Source organism: Oenanthe melanoleuca, chromosome 15, assembly GCF_029582105.1.
Source record: "Oenanthe melanoleuca isolate GR-GAL-2019-014 chromosome 15, OMel1.0, whole genome shotgun sequence".
Lineage (NCBI taxonomy): Eukaryota > Metazoa > Chordata > Aves > Passeriformes > Muscicapidae > Oenanthe > Oenanthe melanoleuca.
Window position 1 is genome coordinate 5,134,720 of NC_079349.1, and position 16,424 is coordinate 5,151,143.

A 16,424-nucleotide genomic window follows, 5' to 3' on the forward strand; every position below is an offset into this window, starting at 1 on the left:
CTATTAGTGATTACAAACCTCCAGTAACACCGTGGCTCACTGCAGGAGAGTTATCAGGGCCAAAACAAGATGTCTAAGCAATGAAAATCAAGAAGCTTACAGATATTCCTGTGTGATAACTAAGGGGGGCTAAAGGTTACACTTACAACAAAACCTAATATTAGATTGTTTTCCAGTTCCTATTCATCTGGTAAAGGAGAAGCAAAGCAGCATCATTATTTTGCATTTTGGACCAATTAAGAATGAATTACAGTGCAAGAAAAAATGAAAAGAAAATAAAAATAAGAAAATATGTCTAGAATTCCTATCCTGAGTTATTACAAAAGTCCAACGGAGTGAGGCAGGACCCAACCATGCTCTGCCCAACTCACGGGGGAGCTGTCCAGCAAACAGTGAACTGAATGTTACCATGGTAACAGAAATAAAACCACCTTTTACCAGCTTTTCACACATTTCACAAATTATGAAACTGAATTCCACTAGATGTTATGGCTTTACAGGACAAATGGGCTCAGAAATTCAATTCTTGAGAAGTTCATCAGTGACAATGAAGACAGACCAGCTCAAATGTGACCTCGAGGACAGAAATCTCTGACAGAAAATCTCTGACAGCTGTCTGACATGTTTGCCAGGAAAACAGTCCCCACAATTCCTGTTTCCTTAAACATCTCCTACCCACCAGAGCTTAAACTCCATGGCGTGGCCCTTCAGTCTCAGCACAGCAACTCTCACAGAAGAGCCAGCATCTTGTGTCAGCTGAATGGAACAGAGCTCTCCAAGAGACAGAAGATGATTCTATATGTGATTCTATGATCCTGTGACATGTGGTTCCCAGTGCTTGTGAGGATGTGGGTTTATAAAATCACTTTTAATTACATAAATTAGTAATTACTAAATTACCGTTAAATTATTTAATTATTTATTTTGTATGATTCACATTCCCCTTCCTGCTCTGTCTTGCACTGGTTTTTGTATTTCATTTGTGAAGGACAAGAGCCTGCAAGCAGATAGTCACAAGGACTAAAACATGGATTACATAACCCATGGCAAAAATTAAACCTCCTTTTTCACCCTGAAAAAAGTTGGAAAATTATGCCTGAAGTATCCATTTAATGCAGTGTTTCAAGAAAGTTTCTTTCCACTTCCCATGTGAGACAAGCTTCTATTAACAAATGTTTCATCCAAGTACATTCTCCCTTTGTTAGCATCCAGAATATTTAGGGCTTGGCATGCATCTTTGAAGAAGTTCATTAAAAATGAATCATAAAACCACGAATTTAACATTTGTCTGAATAAAAATAAAAGTTTTCCACTAGGGAAAGTGAACACTGTATTAGTTCTAACACAAGAAAAACTAAAGGAATAGTTTTCAGTTACACACCTATCAAGTACATGGAATAGAATTTTGACCCTGACAAGACTAACAAAAGCCATCAAATACACTGCCTGGAGAGAACAGTCTCAAACACTGGACACCAAGAAAAATGTCTTTATTATATTATTTTTATATACATCAATATTCATATGATCTAGTTTTTCTATGAGCTGGTTCCTCAACCGTTTTAGAATGAAAAAAGCAATACAGGAATTTGCATACCACTGCCAACTTCTGGTAAAGTCATCAGAAATTATAAAAATAACTCCACTGAAGAGCATAAAAAATGTATGTCTATCATAGACTTCTAAGAACTTCTAGAGAAATTCAGTTATTTGACTACCAGGACAGAAAGTCGAGATTCCTAAGTGAAGGGAAGAAAGGAAGAGTTCAACACTAACATAAATCCAGAAAATGAAATTGAAACTAGAGTGTCTATTCACTACATGATAGAAATTGTTCAACCTTTCTTTTAAACTTCAAGGGTAAATTGTCTATTAGTGGATAACAGCTGAACTATCAGTCATTTATTTCTATTGTTCCATGTAACATTTCCTCTTTTATTTATCCTCATTTATCATTTCCTCTTTGCAGCAAAAGAGAAATCATGTACCAAGATGCTTGTGGCAAAAGAGAAATGTCATCTGCTTTGTCCAGCAGTTCAGACATCAGTGCCCTCAGACACAAATGGAGCAGTGACTCAGAAAACAATGGATTTATAGAAAAAAAAAATAATTGCCACAAAACCTCTTCCCTGTTTGCATTAGTTTGAACTGCCATCATGTTCTTGTCTCAGAAAATGCCTGTGCTTAAAGTAGCAATTATCCCTGTGCTGCATTTCCTACTTGTACACGATCACAGACACTTCACATCTGACTTGGCTACAGGGAGTGAGATGGAATGACCTGAACAAACCCCTGTTGGCACTAGAAGGCTAGGAAGATGGAATGTTAAGCCCTGGATGTATTTTCAGCTGTCAGAGAGCTCTCAGCAAGGCCCCTGCTAATTGGTTGGGTTTTCTTGCCCTTGGCACAGTGTAGCACACTGTGTAAATGGTATCCCTGAGTGCTTCCTACTGACTTGCTAGTCAAGGCAATTTCCTGCCTTCTCCATTTTTACTATTTTCTCCTGTCTACTTGCTCCCACAAACTCTCCATTTAATTTAATTTCCTCAGAGACTGGCTGAGATTAGAGGTCTGTGATCAGGATCCAGTGATGTCTAGAAATATCACGATGTATCAGCCTGTACACCCAAACAAGAAATGCAGGTTTGTAAGAGCATTCTTGTCTATTACAGAGAAACCAAGTACAGCATCCTTGAATCCACTCAAATCCCCTCCATTCTTTACTGTCATTCAGCCACCAATGGGCAGCTCTCAAAGGAGAGGAGGGCTTGATGCACTCCTTTTAATCCACAATTTCTAAGGCAGCGTTCCTTGTGCTGCTCAAATTCCAGACCCTGGCCAACCAGAACTACAGCATAAATTCAGAGAGCTGGTTCCCAGCTCTCTGAACCCAGGATGCCAAACCCAGGATGCCAAACCCTAAGAAAAACAGGACTATTTGCTGCAGAACAAAACAAAAAACATCTGAGACACGGTCGCTGGTGATTTGATTAATCAAAGTAGTAAATAATGTAATTGTAGCAAAAAGGAAAAATAGATGGGGATAAGGGGCTTACAGACACTGGGGTAGCAAAACTAGAGCAAACAATTAAAATGCAAAGAAACCCAAATATGTATAGATAACATGAGTGTAAAGCAAACCATTTCAGAAAGCACAGCCCAGAACAGCTGCTCTCCTTCTGCTGCTGAGCATCAGTGACACTGCAGCCTCAGGAGCTGGATCTGCCAGCACTGCCCTGCCTGATGTCACACAAACACAGTGGGCAGCAAGAACAGCACCAACTGTGCAAAGAAATTAATGAAATTCCACTTTAAAGTGTCTAAAAACTGTGAGTATCTGTATAGAGCTGAAATGAGATCCCAGACCCTGCTGAACGCCTGAGCACAGAGCGCCCTCTCATGTGCTTCACTCATTTCTCCACACAATACTCCAATCCACAGTTCCACAACTTCAACTTGGAATGAGTCACCAAGATGGTAATATTAACAAAGGAATTAATCTCCAAGAGGAGTAAACTCAATCCTTGTAGGCTGATTAAAAACAAGGAATATATATCTCATTTTTAAGAATAACAAAATTGAAGGAACAAAAACCACTGAAGAACTAAAACCTGAGCAGAAAAGTCATTTGGCAACTCCTCAAGGTTATGGGAGGTGAGAAAAAGAGGTAACAAACACATACTAAGGTTTTAGTCTGAATTTATGGGGTACAAAACCCAGTATTGTGTAAATAAATGAAGGCAGCCCAAATGTCTTAAAATGCTATCCAGTGGTAATGAACTTGAATCTCAATGAACAGGTAACAAGACACTCTTTCTTAAAAATATCACCCTGGCACATCATTCCTCACTTCTCCATTTCAGAATTACTTCTGCATTTCTGCTTTGGATATTCAGATATGTGAGGAATAAAAACCACTATACCATTACTGCACAGTAATATAGCTAGTTCCAGTGGCAAGAGAACTGTGGGGTAGAAAATCTAGCATCTTCCAGGAGAGAAATTTACATTAGAGCATTTAGACTAAGTAGAATAACTGCAGTTAATTCCATAAAAGAAAATTTTAAGTTGCTTTACTCTATATACAAAAGGGTTCCAGAAAACAAAGGAAGGAATAATGAAACCCTACAGTAAGTGCTTGGAAAATCTGTGTTGATTTGTTGCATGCTGAGACTCAAGTACCTCTGTAAGCTTTTCCAATTGTAAGGCAATAAGCCAATTTCTTAGAAAGGAGCAATTTTTCTTGCATACTTGTCTAAGACAGACAATCATTACATGTGAAAACATGTATTTATTTTTTTAGGATGACATAACTATAATGTCATTGGTCCACTGTGTCCCTGTACCCTGCTCTCATGTTGTACTACTACTCCTCTGTAATTTTAAGAATTTAGGGAAAGGAGAACCTACACAACTTATCTACACAGCAATTTTCCCCCAGCAGTGCCATAACCATCACTTCTGGTACAGAGAATACTTCTCCAGTGAACCTGAGTGTTGGGAAAAACATTAAGCCCATAGAGCTGTCAAAATACTACATGATGCTCATTTTTTAAATATCTAATTGGGGAAAAAAAAGGGTGGGGGGAGAACACAAAACTTTTTGGTGAGGGTGGTAAAACACAGGAACATGTCGCCCTGAGAGGCTGTGGAGTCTCCACTCCCAGAGATATTCAAAACTCAACCAGACAATGTCATGGACAACCTGCTCCAGCTGACCCTGCATTCATCTCCAAGGGTCCCAGCCAACTTCAGCTATGCTGTGGTTTTGCAATACAAAAAGACAAAGAAATGCACAAATCTCAGGATAATGTAACACAAGTTCTAGCAAAGTGAAAAAAGTCTGTTAAATGGTTTTATGTCTGAAAAACTGGAATGCAACTTTCTGCAAATTAAAGACAGACTGTAAGCTGAAGGACAGGACTGGAAAGTTCCTTGCTCATCAAATTAAAAACAAGAGGTCTATTCATGAAAAAAGTTGTGTGGTCAAGCCACATTCTTTGCTCAAAAGTTTTATGTGAGACTGAGGGTCAGCACTCTGCTCGCATTCATTGAGAAGCTCTGAGGTTGTTAGAGATTGCTAGAGCATGTGAAGGGTTGGGCAAACAGGAGAGGTGCAAGTGGACATGCAAGTGTCCCTTTTTCTTGTAGAAGTTCTGCTCACATGACTGACAGCTGGAGTCACTTAACAAAATACCAGTGCAAGGTATTCTGCCAAATCCCCCCACAGTGAGATGACAACACCTACAGCCCTTGCACTGCAAACACCCAAAGGCTTCACAGCTCACAATTCCCCTTTCTTTCTGTTCTTTCATATTTTTTCTCCACTAGAGATACTAAGCCACATTTTTAAATTGAGGTAATAACTTTAAATTAGGAGAGACAAAGACCATAAGTGAAACTGGTGCCTGATGAAAAGTGCTGTAATTCTTCCCAGTTACTTTTGAATTACATATGCACAGGGCATTCCTTTTGCATCAACTACATTCTCCAGACTATTCAACTTTTCTCTTAAAGATGTTTCAGCTTTAAAGAAGGTTGGTCCTGCTTTAAGAAATAACACTTTTCCCTGCCTAGTGGCTTGAACAGTTGCAATAATCAGAGATCATTACTGAACCCCAGTCTTCAAATCTGTTTGCCAGCTTGGCCCCCTCTCATTCAGCAACCCACTGTGCTTTTCAGGGAATGCTGCTTCTCAAGCACCAGTCCCTGGGGCTTCAAACAGCACAGGGTCACTGAAAGGTACAGTCAGCATCCTTCTACTCACACTGGACAAAGAAATCAAATAAAATCAAGGTACCCCTCAGAGTGCTGAAAACATTCATCTTTGTGATTCTTGCTTCCATTTGTCTTAGGCTCTGAATGTTCCTATTAGCCGAATGTATTCAAGTCTGACAAAGTCATTTCATCTCCTGTTAATGAACAACTTTTCTGTTGAGAGATTAAGAGAATAAATCAATGCCAAAACCCAGTTAATTGTTCAGTAGCAGTAGGCTGTTTGTACCTTTTGTTAGCTGTCACAGCACTGAGCCAGCACTCAATGGGTAGTAAAATCTACATTTTAACACAGAATTAGGTTCAAATTTAAGCCACAGCATTTTTCCTATAATGTGAGGATTTAAAAATATCTCAAAATCAGCAAGAACTAATGAAAGACTGTGCAGGTATCAGAGCCACATAATAGATATCCCTCCATTTTCATGTACCATGCCTAAGGCTGCACAGCTGTGAAGAGAAACAGAATAAATATTTTCTAGAGCATGATCAACAGCAAAACAAAGGAAACTGTTCAGTGAGAAATCAAAGAAGAAAATGAGCCTGATCTGATTTGCCTCTCGGTTATTTCCAAAATGCAGTTTAATTCCTGAAATATTCTGTTATCCTTGCATTTCCCAGTGCTATGTACACAAAATATTTTTCAAATAGCAGTACTCACAAGCCAGCCCTTTCAGACAAAGCCTATAAACAGGTTTATGTGCTGTTGTTATAAACATCTTTCAGCCACACACAATAAGTTATTGTGGTCTGTAAGACATCTGATGTTTCTCTCTGCAATCATTTTCTCATTGTTCATGTCTTGAGCTGCACAGATAAGCATATGCATTTGTATAAACATACCTGCTCACTACCCAACATTAATTAATGCTTTAAAAAAAATTTGGATAGGGATGTTAAGAGCATGACTTTCAGCCACAGATTGTATTGAACTGATGGTAACAAGCATCAAGTGAAGTGGGAGCAAAAAAGCAACAATTAACAAACTACCCAAGAAACGTAGTTTGCACCCAAAAGAGGAAAAGAAATACAGAAACTTACATTTAGTAGTTCAAAATTCAAAAAAGCAGCATTCAAATTAATTTTTCAATTTCCTAAGTAAAAGGAAGTCAGGTTCTGTATTTAAAAGTCAAGCCTTTCAAACCAAATACCAGCTTTCCTTACCAAGCTCCCTCTTCTGGCTAATTAATAAACTCAGACTTCTTATGTAGAAGTTTCAATCTTCTCAGTTCTGTTCCATCAATAAAAATCAAATTATTATTTTTTTAATTGTAAATAAAGGCTGACATTGAAACATACTAGCTTTCAATTTCAGACAGAGCCCTCCTTTTGTCTCAGGCTGGCAAGTTACACAAACACACACAAGGAAATAAACATCCCTGTACTGTGCAGGGACACTCTGCAAACGGACACACAACCATCTGCACCTCCTCTGAGCATCTGAACACCACTGCCTGGTATCAGATATTCCTGAAATACCCGTGTTCAAAACATACCAGACTAGTTAATTCATTCCTCAAAGTACACCTTTCCCTGTTCTGGCTAAAATTAGGATTAAATATGTAACAAAAATACAAATACACTTTCAAGAAATTGTAAATGAGGAAAAGAGAATCACAGAATAAACTAGATTGGAAAAGACCTTGGAGATCACAGAGTCCAACCTGTGACCTAATATCACTTTACCAGCCAAACCATGGCACTGAGTGCCTCAGCAAATCTTTTTTAAAAAACCTCCAGGGATGCTGACAACCACCTTTCTGGGCAGCCCATTCCAATGCTGAACCACTTTTTCTATAAAGAACCTTTTTCTAATATCTAGCCTAAATTAGAAGCAACCAGTCCTCACCAAAGTAACACAAATTCAGGACACAGAATGAAGGCACAGGGGCCATCCTCACTGTGGAGCTGCCAAATCAGTAATAAACAGACTCTGGTAACATTTTTCATTCTCTTCTAAAATCTAGAGTCATTGCAGGTGATTTGTGGAAACAAGAATTCTAAGTGAAGTACTATGTAGAAGGGTGTGAACATCACAACTCCAGTGGAATGAACACGCAGAGCATAAAAAATTAATTCATTCAGCTGTGAGTTTTCATTATTTCAGTTACTGTAGTAGCATCATTGCTCCTTTCTAAAAGCCAAGCCACACTCCCAGCCAAGCCAGTTTTATGAGACTTCTATCACAATTGTGCCAATGAAGGCAGGCAGCACAGTCAAACTCCAACCCCTATTAAACATTTCTGCTCAACACCTTCCTGACATTCAATCCAGCTAATGAAAGGCCTTGAAGAAGAATTCATTTCATGTTTATATTTACTGCTGTACCTTCAGCCCCAGTGAAATACATACAAAGTCTTAAAAGAACCATGACAACAAAAGATTGCAGAGACAAAGCCTCTGAAGCAAAATACTGAAGGATGATCTGAAAAACACCAACACCAAATCTTTCAAAGTTAAAAAACCAGAGACAAGGTTCCAAATGGGATTATGAAGGTTTGAGAGAAAAGAGGGAAGTGTGTGATGCACTGACAAACTAAAGATACCACTGTGAAAAGATAAAAGGGAAGATGCAACCAGTGGCTGTGGCAGAGCTTTGTGGCAGACAGGATGCCTGCAAAAGCTATGTTGACTCTTCCATTGCCAACTGATAGTAACTTTTGAAGTATATAAACACTTTGTATCACAGAGAAAGATACCCACTCTGAGGGAATAAAACAAGAACGGATGCTGTCATCACAGCAACTTCATTTAAGTCTTCCTGAAATTTTTCCACCAATGAGGCTCAAAATGTTCTGTAGAAGTGACTACTGACTTTTTGTAAAGCAAGAATAAACACAGAAACAGAATTTGTTTATGGTCAGGTGGACATTTAACAGCAGAAATAGAATTGAAACAGAGTTACTTGATGTTTTTAAACTCACATATATGATCTACCTGTAAAAAGAAGTCTCATTTTTTTATTATTAAGAATGTTTAGGGTTTTTTTTTTTTAATATTTCACCTTAGTACAGCATCAATACCTAAGTCTATTATATCTGTATTTAACTGACTATTATTAATGCCTTCATTTAACACAGATAGGATTTTTAAGCTCATAAATCTTTCACATCATATTTTCTATTTTGATCCACAAGTCTTCCACTGGTCATTTCAAAGGTACTTCTGTGACTGGCATTTTGAAAGTACTCTTGTATTAAACCTTTTAAACTTTTGATCTAAGTCAACTCTATTAAATCACTACCAGACTTCTTAGAAGCAGGATACAAAACTGAGCACAGGCACCCTGGGTTTCACACCCCTCAGCCACCTGCAGCCAGCCAACCTGGACAACTAGAATTTACTGACAGTAACAAAATCTTCTATTTTTAAACAGAGTCCTTCATACAAAATCTTTTATGACATGCAGCAATACAAACCAGTTAATGACCAAAGATTAAACCCACCAAAAAAAATCCACCACTCAACAACAACACAGCTTAGAAGTTTATAAGTCATCTCCCTGACAAAGCAGGAGTTTCTTCTAATGTGGACTAATTCAAGTCTTAAGGAAGCATATGAAAATGCTTTTCTAGAGGCTAATAAATAACTGCAAATCAAAGTACAAGACTTAGAGTCATCTGCTTTGAAATAGAAGAAAACTTAACTTTAATAGTTTGGAGCCCAGCTGGTGCAGAGCACCATGCTTGCCACCTGCTCTAATTTCTGAGGAGAGGAACCTAGGTGACAAGTCTGCTCTTGAACTGCATCTTTAGCTGAAGTGGCTCATAAAGATCCATGAGGGATTGATAGGAGAAATGGAATCTGGAGCAGATGCTGCTAAAAACAATTAGCATGCAAAGGGCTGGCCCTGGACTAGCCAAGGCAAGGCAGCTACTGGAGCAATCAATGTCAGCTGGTGGGAGCAAGCCCAGGAGGAAGAGACAACCAACATCACTTACTCTTTACAAATTTCCTTACATAGTCAGGTCTTACTGAGAATGCCAAGATACGTATTTCTTCAAATATTTGTCCAAAATATACTACACACAAACACTCTTTGAATAGTATTCTGAAAGGCCTTATCATTCTAATGTACTAATAAGAATCTCTACGCTACCTCTCAAAGTTTTGGAACCACATGTTCCTGGATGCTGATGAATGCTGGCTACATTAAACATTAAAACAGATGTCTGGTCTTCACAACCCAGGAACCATGCTGTGTTCAAACAGTAAAATAGTAGCATACTCCCATTGGAGAACAGTATGCTTACACAGAAAACTGTTTAATACCCAACAGGTAATTCAAGTCAAACAACTTTTAAACAGAAAATATATTATTATCTGGAGCTTTCAGCAAAAGCAGACTTTAGCACAGAAATACATGCATTGGTGTTACACATGTGACCAACAATCCCACAGCAGTTCTTCCCACCTTAGGAGACAAATACCCTTCCTTACCTTTGGCCACTTGGGATTGAGGAGCCGTGCTTTGATGGCATCATCCAGGGCCTTGTCATACTGGTGGATTTTCACGTAGGCAGCAGAGCGGTTGCTGTAGAGGATGCAGTTCTGGGGATCCACGGCCAGCGCCTCGCCGTACAGCACGATGGCCGTGTGGAAATCGCCCTCATGGCACGCCTGGTTGCTCTGCCGAACCTTCTCCACAAACTCGGCTTTGCTCAGCATGGGACTGTCAGGACTTTTTTTTCTGAAGGATTTTGATCCACAGAAAGGAATCTAGGAAGGGGAAAGGGAGAAGTGATATGTCAGAGTTAAGAAATGCTACTCATAAGGAGAAAAAAAGGAGAATAAACTATTAGAAACTGTACAGCAGAAATTAAAGCCAGCATCACTGCAGAACAAATTATGAATTCAGATTTTTTAAAAAGTAAATTGTTTATCTATTGAATCTCTTTTTGAGGGTATAGGAGTAACAGTCTTGCAAAACACATCATTCCCTATGAATGATGTTTTCTAGACACAAGGGCAGCTGCACTCTGTTTACATATGCTGCACTCCACACACTCAGAAGTGCTTTTCTCCTCAGCCATGCTATTTGATTCTACAGCACTAAGCAGAGTTGCCAGGTAGAGAACAGGTGGCAGCTGTGAATATGAAGATGATGCTGGTACATCTGAAGTTTGATATGCAGATCACAGAGAAGCAAAGACAATGGAAAAATGTGTAAAATCTCTTCAACCAAAGAACCTGCACTGCAACCTCTGCTCACAAATGCAAAAAGACATGCAGCTGCAAATAGCTCATATCTGGGAAGGAAAAGAGGGGTTTTTAGAACCACATACACTCACAGAAGTGAGTGGGATATACAATCAATTTATTCTAACAACAAAACAGTCATCTTTGGCACAGCCACTTTCCCACATTGACAACTACAGGTAATACAAAACAACAAAGAAAAAAAGATTTAAGCCTTTTAATTATAAGACATTATTTAAAGTGAGCTGTAGAAAGTCCTAGTTCCACTGATTGTGGTACACCCTTTCTCCTTATGTAACTTCTTACATTGCACATTTTCCTCAACCACTCCTTTGCAGCCAGTAGCTGTTTCTGTCATGCAAACCCTACCCTCTCCCAAGGATACTCAAGAATTCAGCAAGAACATCTTAGTCCAGCTCTGCTCACAGGGCAGTTGGGAGTTGTGTAGTAACAGTATTTGGCAAAAGGTAATACAATACATATGGTAACATATAAAGTACTTGAAAATATTCATTAAAGGTTTAGACTACTATAATTACAATTGGTGTCATCTAGTTTTAGTCCTGCAGATTGAAAAAGTTTAAGAATATCACATATTGTTACCACAACACAACAACCACAGGGCTTAAATACATTACCAGAGCCAGCTGGGGCATATTTTTAAAGGTGGAAAGGGAAGCAAGCTGCAAACTGACATCCTGTCACAAGGATCAACTGGTCTGTAGACTTTTCTTTTTTTTCTTTTCTTCCTTAAGTCAAATAACAACAATAGAAAAGCATCAAGTTAGAAACTACTGATATCTTAGTTTTCTTACTATATCCATTCTTTTCTGATAGTGTTTATCCAAATTTTTTTAAACTTCTCTACTGAAGGAGATTCCATGCTTTACTCAGGCAATCTTCTTACACTGCTTCAGGATTTTCACCATTAAAATATTTTTCCTAATATCCAAACCTCCTTTGTGTCAATAAATGTACTGTTTCTTCTCCTCTAGTAATCTGAGCTATGGTCTATTGTAGAACCAAAACTTCATTTCCTTTCATCTGTGAGGTTGCTTTTTCTACAGTACTCTTGCTAATGCTAGCACTGAACACGTTGCTTTGTTCGAGCAGTGCAATAACTCACACATCTGTGAGCATCTGACAATAAACTTCATCACATGGACAGTTGGTTGTGACCTGAGGGCAAGAACTGAATAGGAAGATCCAGCAGCTACTACAGGGGCACGTGTCCAAACACAAAATGAGGAAACCCTGAGAAAGGTAATTAGTCACCAGAAGGCTTGGAGGTACTGCAGGAAAGGGGGCTGGTGAGTACCCAGGCACCAGGGGCAGCAATTTCTTCATGTGTCTTTAAAGGTGGCTGCTGTCTCCCTCCCTGTGTATTTCCTGGTCACTGACCTGCATCAGGGACAATGAAAAATACCAAATGTCATGGATTTCCCACGCTTCTATCCCATTCAGAGTGAATGACTGCAGCTTCCACAAGTGGTACCACAACTAGCCATGAACTCCAATTATTCAACAGATAAATATTTCAAGAAATAAAAGATAAATCTATTTCAAGAAATAGATTCCTCACCAGCTGTGGCCATAACTGCCTCCAGCAGGAGGTGTGAAGGCACAGCCAGCCCCACCCTGGAGAGTTCAGGGGCAGCAGGGGCATCTCACCCATGCCTGTGCCTGGCCACAGAGACTCTGCTGCTCAGCCACCTGGAGCTGCATGCCCAGAACCACCAAGAGCTACTGAGCCCTCTGCAGTGGGGCCTCTGCAAGGGCACAAGGCACCCAGCACAACCTCGAGGAGCACCAGTGAGACAAGTCCAACAACAGCTGTCTTTTCTGGCAGTTTATTATGCACAAACAAATGAACACACAAAGCTGTTAATGATCCTTCCAGAATCATACTGTGAGTCTGTAACAACAAGGAGAATCCATGAGGAGACATCCTCTCGGTCCAAGTGAAGTGGTTTCTGCCTCTAATATCCTGTGACGCTAAATAATCTCATAAAAAAAAGGAGAAACTATGATAATTTGTGGAACATGTTACTGTTTAATTCCTGCTATCATGAGAACTACGTAAGGCAGTAAAACATCATGAGGTAAAAGAAAAAACCCTAAAACAGTAAAACTGAGTCACTCTGGCACTCAAACCACAAATAAAAAAAGATTATGATTATGGTACCAACCCACAAAATGTACTCCTTAGAAAGTCATCGCCCTTTCCAGTCACCACTGCTCCTCTCCTGTTAATACAGTGGAAGGTGATGGTAATGCACATATTTGGGCTGGTTAACATTTTGCTACAGAAGGTGCTTGCATGTACTAAACCAACACTAGAGAAGAAGTTTCTTAGGGCAGCCAAACAAATAAGGTTCTAATGAAATGCAGAAGAGGATCCAGTGAGAAAATCTGAGTTAGAAGCTCATATATTTCTAATAAAGTAGAAGATGGCACAAGCTTCTCAACATTACTTCTCCAAACCAGCATAAGACAGCAGAAGTCAGCTCAGGGGTCATGTCAGACAGAAGCTTCCACAATATCTGCTTCAGATCAGACTCAGCAACTAATTTCCTTCACTGGTGAAAAGCCTCCTCTGGCAGAAGGTGCTCAGGATTCAACCCTGCTGGCCAGGCAAGTGGAGTGTTAAATCACACACAATCTTCTTTGGTCTTTTCATTTTCAAGAAGAAATGAACTCCCAACCACCCCCAAAGCAAAGAGGAACTTGAATATACAGCAAAACTTACATTACAAGAACTTTTGTCTTCACTAATCAAGTTTGTTAAACTTAGTCCTCTTTACAGAGCATCCATCAAATAAAAGAAGTGTCCATACACATTGAAGGATGTGCCTGGACAGCATATTGCTATCCAGAAAGCCACAGGGAACAGATTCCCAGTGAGTTCCAGTAAGAAAATGAGAAGAAATAACAGCAAATCCCCAATCTGCTCCAAGAGGACTAAAGAAAACAACATGGTACAAAAGTAAATGTTTTACCAAAACACCAAGGTTACACCTCAGAGCCTGTTGGTTTGTATGCCATTCCTCTATTTAATGCTACATAATGCAAATAAATGTCTTATACAGATGATGTCTTGGGTGGCAAGTCCATAGTAAGTCCATAGTATGACACCTTTTTTAAAGAACCCTTTATCATTTTCAAAAAAGATACTGTAAGTATCACTGTAAGTGATATGTAGAATTTTTATATTTTAAATTATCTAAAATGCTCAAGAAGCCTATTGAAGCATTAGGAAGAGGAAAAAAAAAAAAAAAAAAAAAAAAAAAAGAGGCAAGCAGAAAAATTGGCACTCGTAACAGATTCTGCCAAGCGTGACAGTAACTTATGCTAAATACAGGTTTCCAAAATCAGCAACTGAGCTTCCTTTCTATGACAACTTCTATACAACTCATATTTTAATCTGTAAAATGGTTTTATGTTTTCTCTCCATACTCTGGGGTATTACTGATTTTCTGCAATACAAATTTGCTTCAACAAGAGCCCAAGAATAAATAAAGCACACAAAGTCCATCCCTAAAACCTCCCAGCAGCCAGCACTTCAGCCAGGCACTACCACACTCCTGAACAGATATGAAACCTTGACAACTACATGCAACCTTCCCCTAAGCAGAGAAGAATTTCAACAGAAATAGTGTGGAAAGAAGTGAAAGACCACCAAAACTGGAGGATTAAGCCACTACAGGATGATAAGAGCTTATCAACAGGAAGGAAACAGATTTTTTTCTTAACTGGAGCATAAACAAAATTTTTTGAGAAAATGGTTTTTCTTAAAGAATTTCTTAAAAATGCAAAGAAATGCTTCCAATACTGAGCTTGGAAAAATCTGCACTTGTGACAGCAGTTAGATACACCCTAATTTACGGAATGCTTCATGTTGCTAAAAATTGTAACAACAACTATGCAATCCATAGTTAAATTTAAACAGTACTTTTTGGTTCATACATAATTTTTCAAGCTAATTATTTGTAATAATAATTATATATATATAATTAAATCATAAAGTATCAATGAGGAAACAGACCTTTCCCTCTGATCTGCCTGTGAGCCAGATGAAGATAGAGGCAGCAACGAGGGAGTGATGGACCAGTAATTCAGCAAAAGCCAGGCATGAACAGTAACCTCACTCCAGGAACACCTGTCAGGGCAACATTCAGGGCACATCCACTCATCCATTTAGGAATTTATCCACTTGCCACATATCCATTTCAAAGAGCCTATAAAGGGTTCCATTAGTACCTGAAGAGCTCTTGTTTCACACCAGAAGAAAGCACAGGAGAGACATTACCTAAGATTGTGAAAACTCCAAGAAAAAGGAAAGACACTAAAATTATGAACAACACCAAGGAAAGAAGAGGAAGAAGGACAAGAAGGCGTAAGGCACCCAGCTCTCTCTGTTCGCTGGCGACATCCCTGCGGCTGCACCATCAAACCAGGGGAGCGCAAGGCGCGGAGCGGGATCACCCGCGCACCGCTGACCGCCAATCTGTGCTCCAGGGCACGGGCAGAGCCACATCCGTGCGACATCTGCTGTCACCCGAGCCGCGCTGACTGAATCCCATCTCCAGCTTCTCCGTTCTGTCAGTAACAAAGCCCTTGTAACAAAGTTCATGTCAACTTTCCGTCCCACTGCAGCAGGTAAGGAGCTCTGCAGCGCTGCCGAGTACACCTGACGCGCTTACCTTCAAACTCTGCAGACTTTAACGGGATTCGAGTTTGTTTACGGGGGCGCCAGAGCGAGCACAATGCCCATGCCGACATCCGAGCTCTGTGCTCGCGAGGGTCCCGCTCCAGCTAGCGGCGGCCGAGCACGTTCGGGGCACCCGAGCCCCGCTGCGGAGCCAGGCCCGGGCCCTCCGCCGCTCCGCACGGCGCACACCGGGCCGGGGCAGCGGCGGGACCCCCGCCCGCCCGGGGCTCCGCGGCAGCGGGGTCACTCACAGCGCCCCAAGGTGCGCAGGGCGGGCGGAGCCGAGCGCTCGGCCTGGAGCTGCCGGAGCCCCGCTAGGAGCTGCCCCACCGCCGCCCGGCCCCTCACGGCGCCTCGGGCCGGCGGGCCTGCGCCCCCGCCGAGCTCCCTCCCGCTCCGCGCCGGGACAGCCGCCAGCCCGCGCCCCGCAGCCTCCCCCGCCGCCCGTGCCCGGCCCGGCCCGGCCCGCCAGCTCTTCCCGCCTCCCCGAGCGCTGCCCGTCCGGCGGCAACTCACCCGGGGAGGCTCCGCGTCCTGCTCCCGCCGAGCCCGGCCCACTGCCACGGCCCCCGCCGGGGGCGGCGGCGCCTGTTGCTCCATCGCGCTCCTCCTCCTCCTCCTTCTCCTGAGGGGGCCGGGGCCGCCGCCGCCGCCCCCGCCAGGCCGATCCCGATCCCGCTCCGGCCCCCGGCGCCACGTTCGGGGCCCGGCTGAGTGGGACCCGCACTGCCCCGGCCCC

At 41.2% G+C, this 16,424-nt stretch overlaps 1 protein-coding gene across 1 annotated transcript in view; it reads right to left on the reverse strand.

Moving 5' to 3' along the window:
- The window catches only part of TTC28 (tetratricopeptide repeat domain 28), a 109,538-nt gene extending 93,160 nt beyond the window's left edge, over positions 1-16,378 (reverse strand). The window contains exons 1-2 of the mRNA XM_056504335.1: positions 16,202-16,378; positions 10,216-10,494 (exon numbers count right to left, since the gene is read on the reverse strand). Of these exons, the coding sequence (XP_056360310.1) occupies positions 10,216-10,494; positions 16,202-16,285 (363 nt within the window). The 5' untranslated portion in view covers positions 16,286-16,378. The remainder of the gene's footprint in view (positions 1-10,215; positions 10,495-16,201) is intronic.
- Positions 16,379-16,424: the final 46 nt, after the last annotated feature.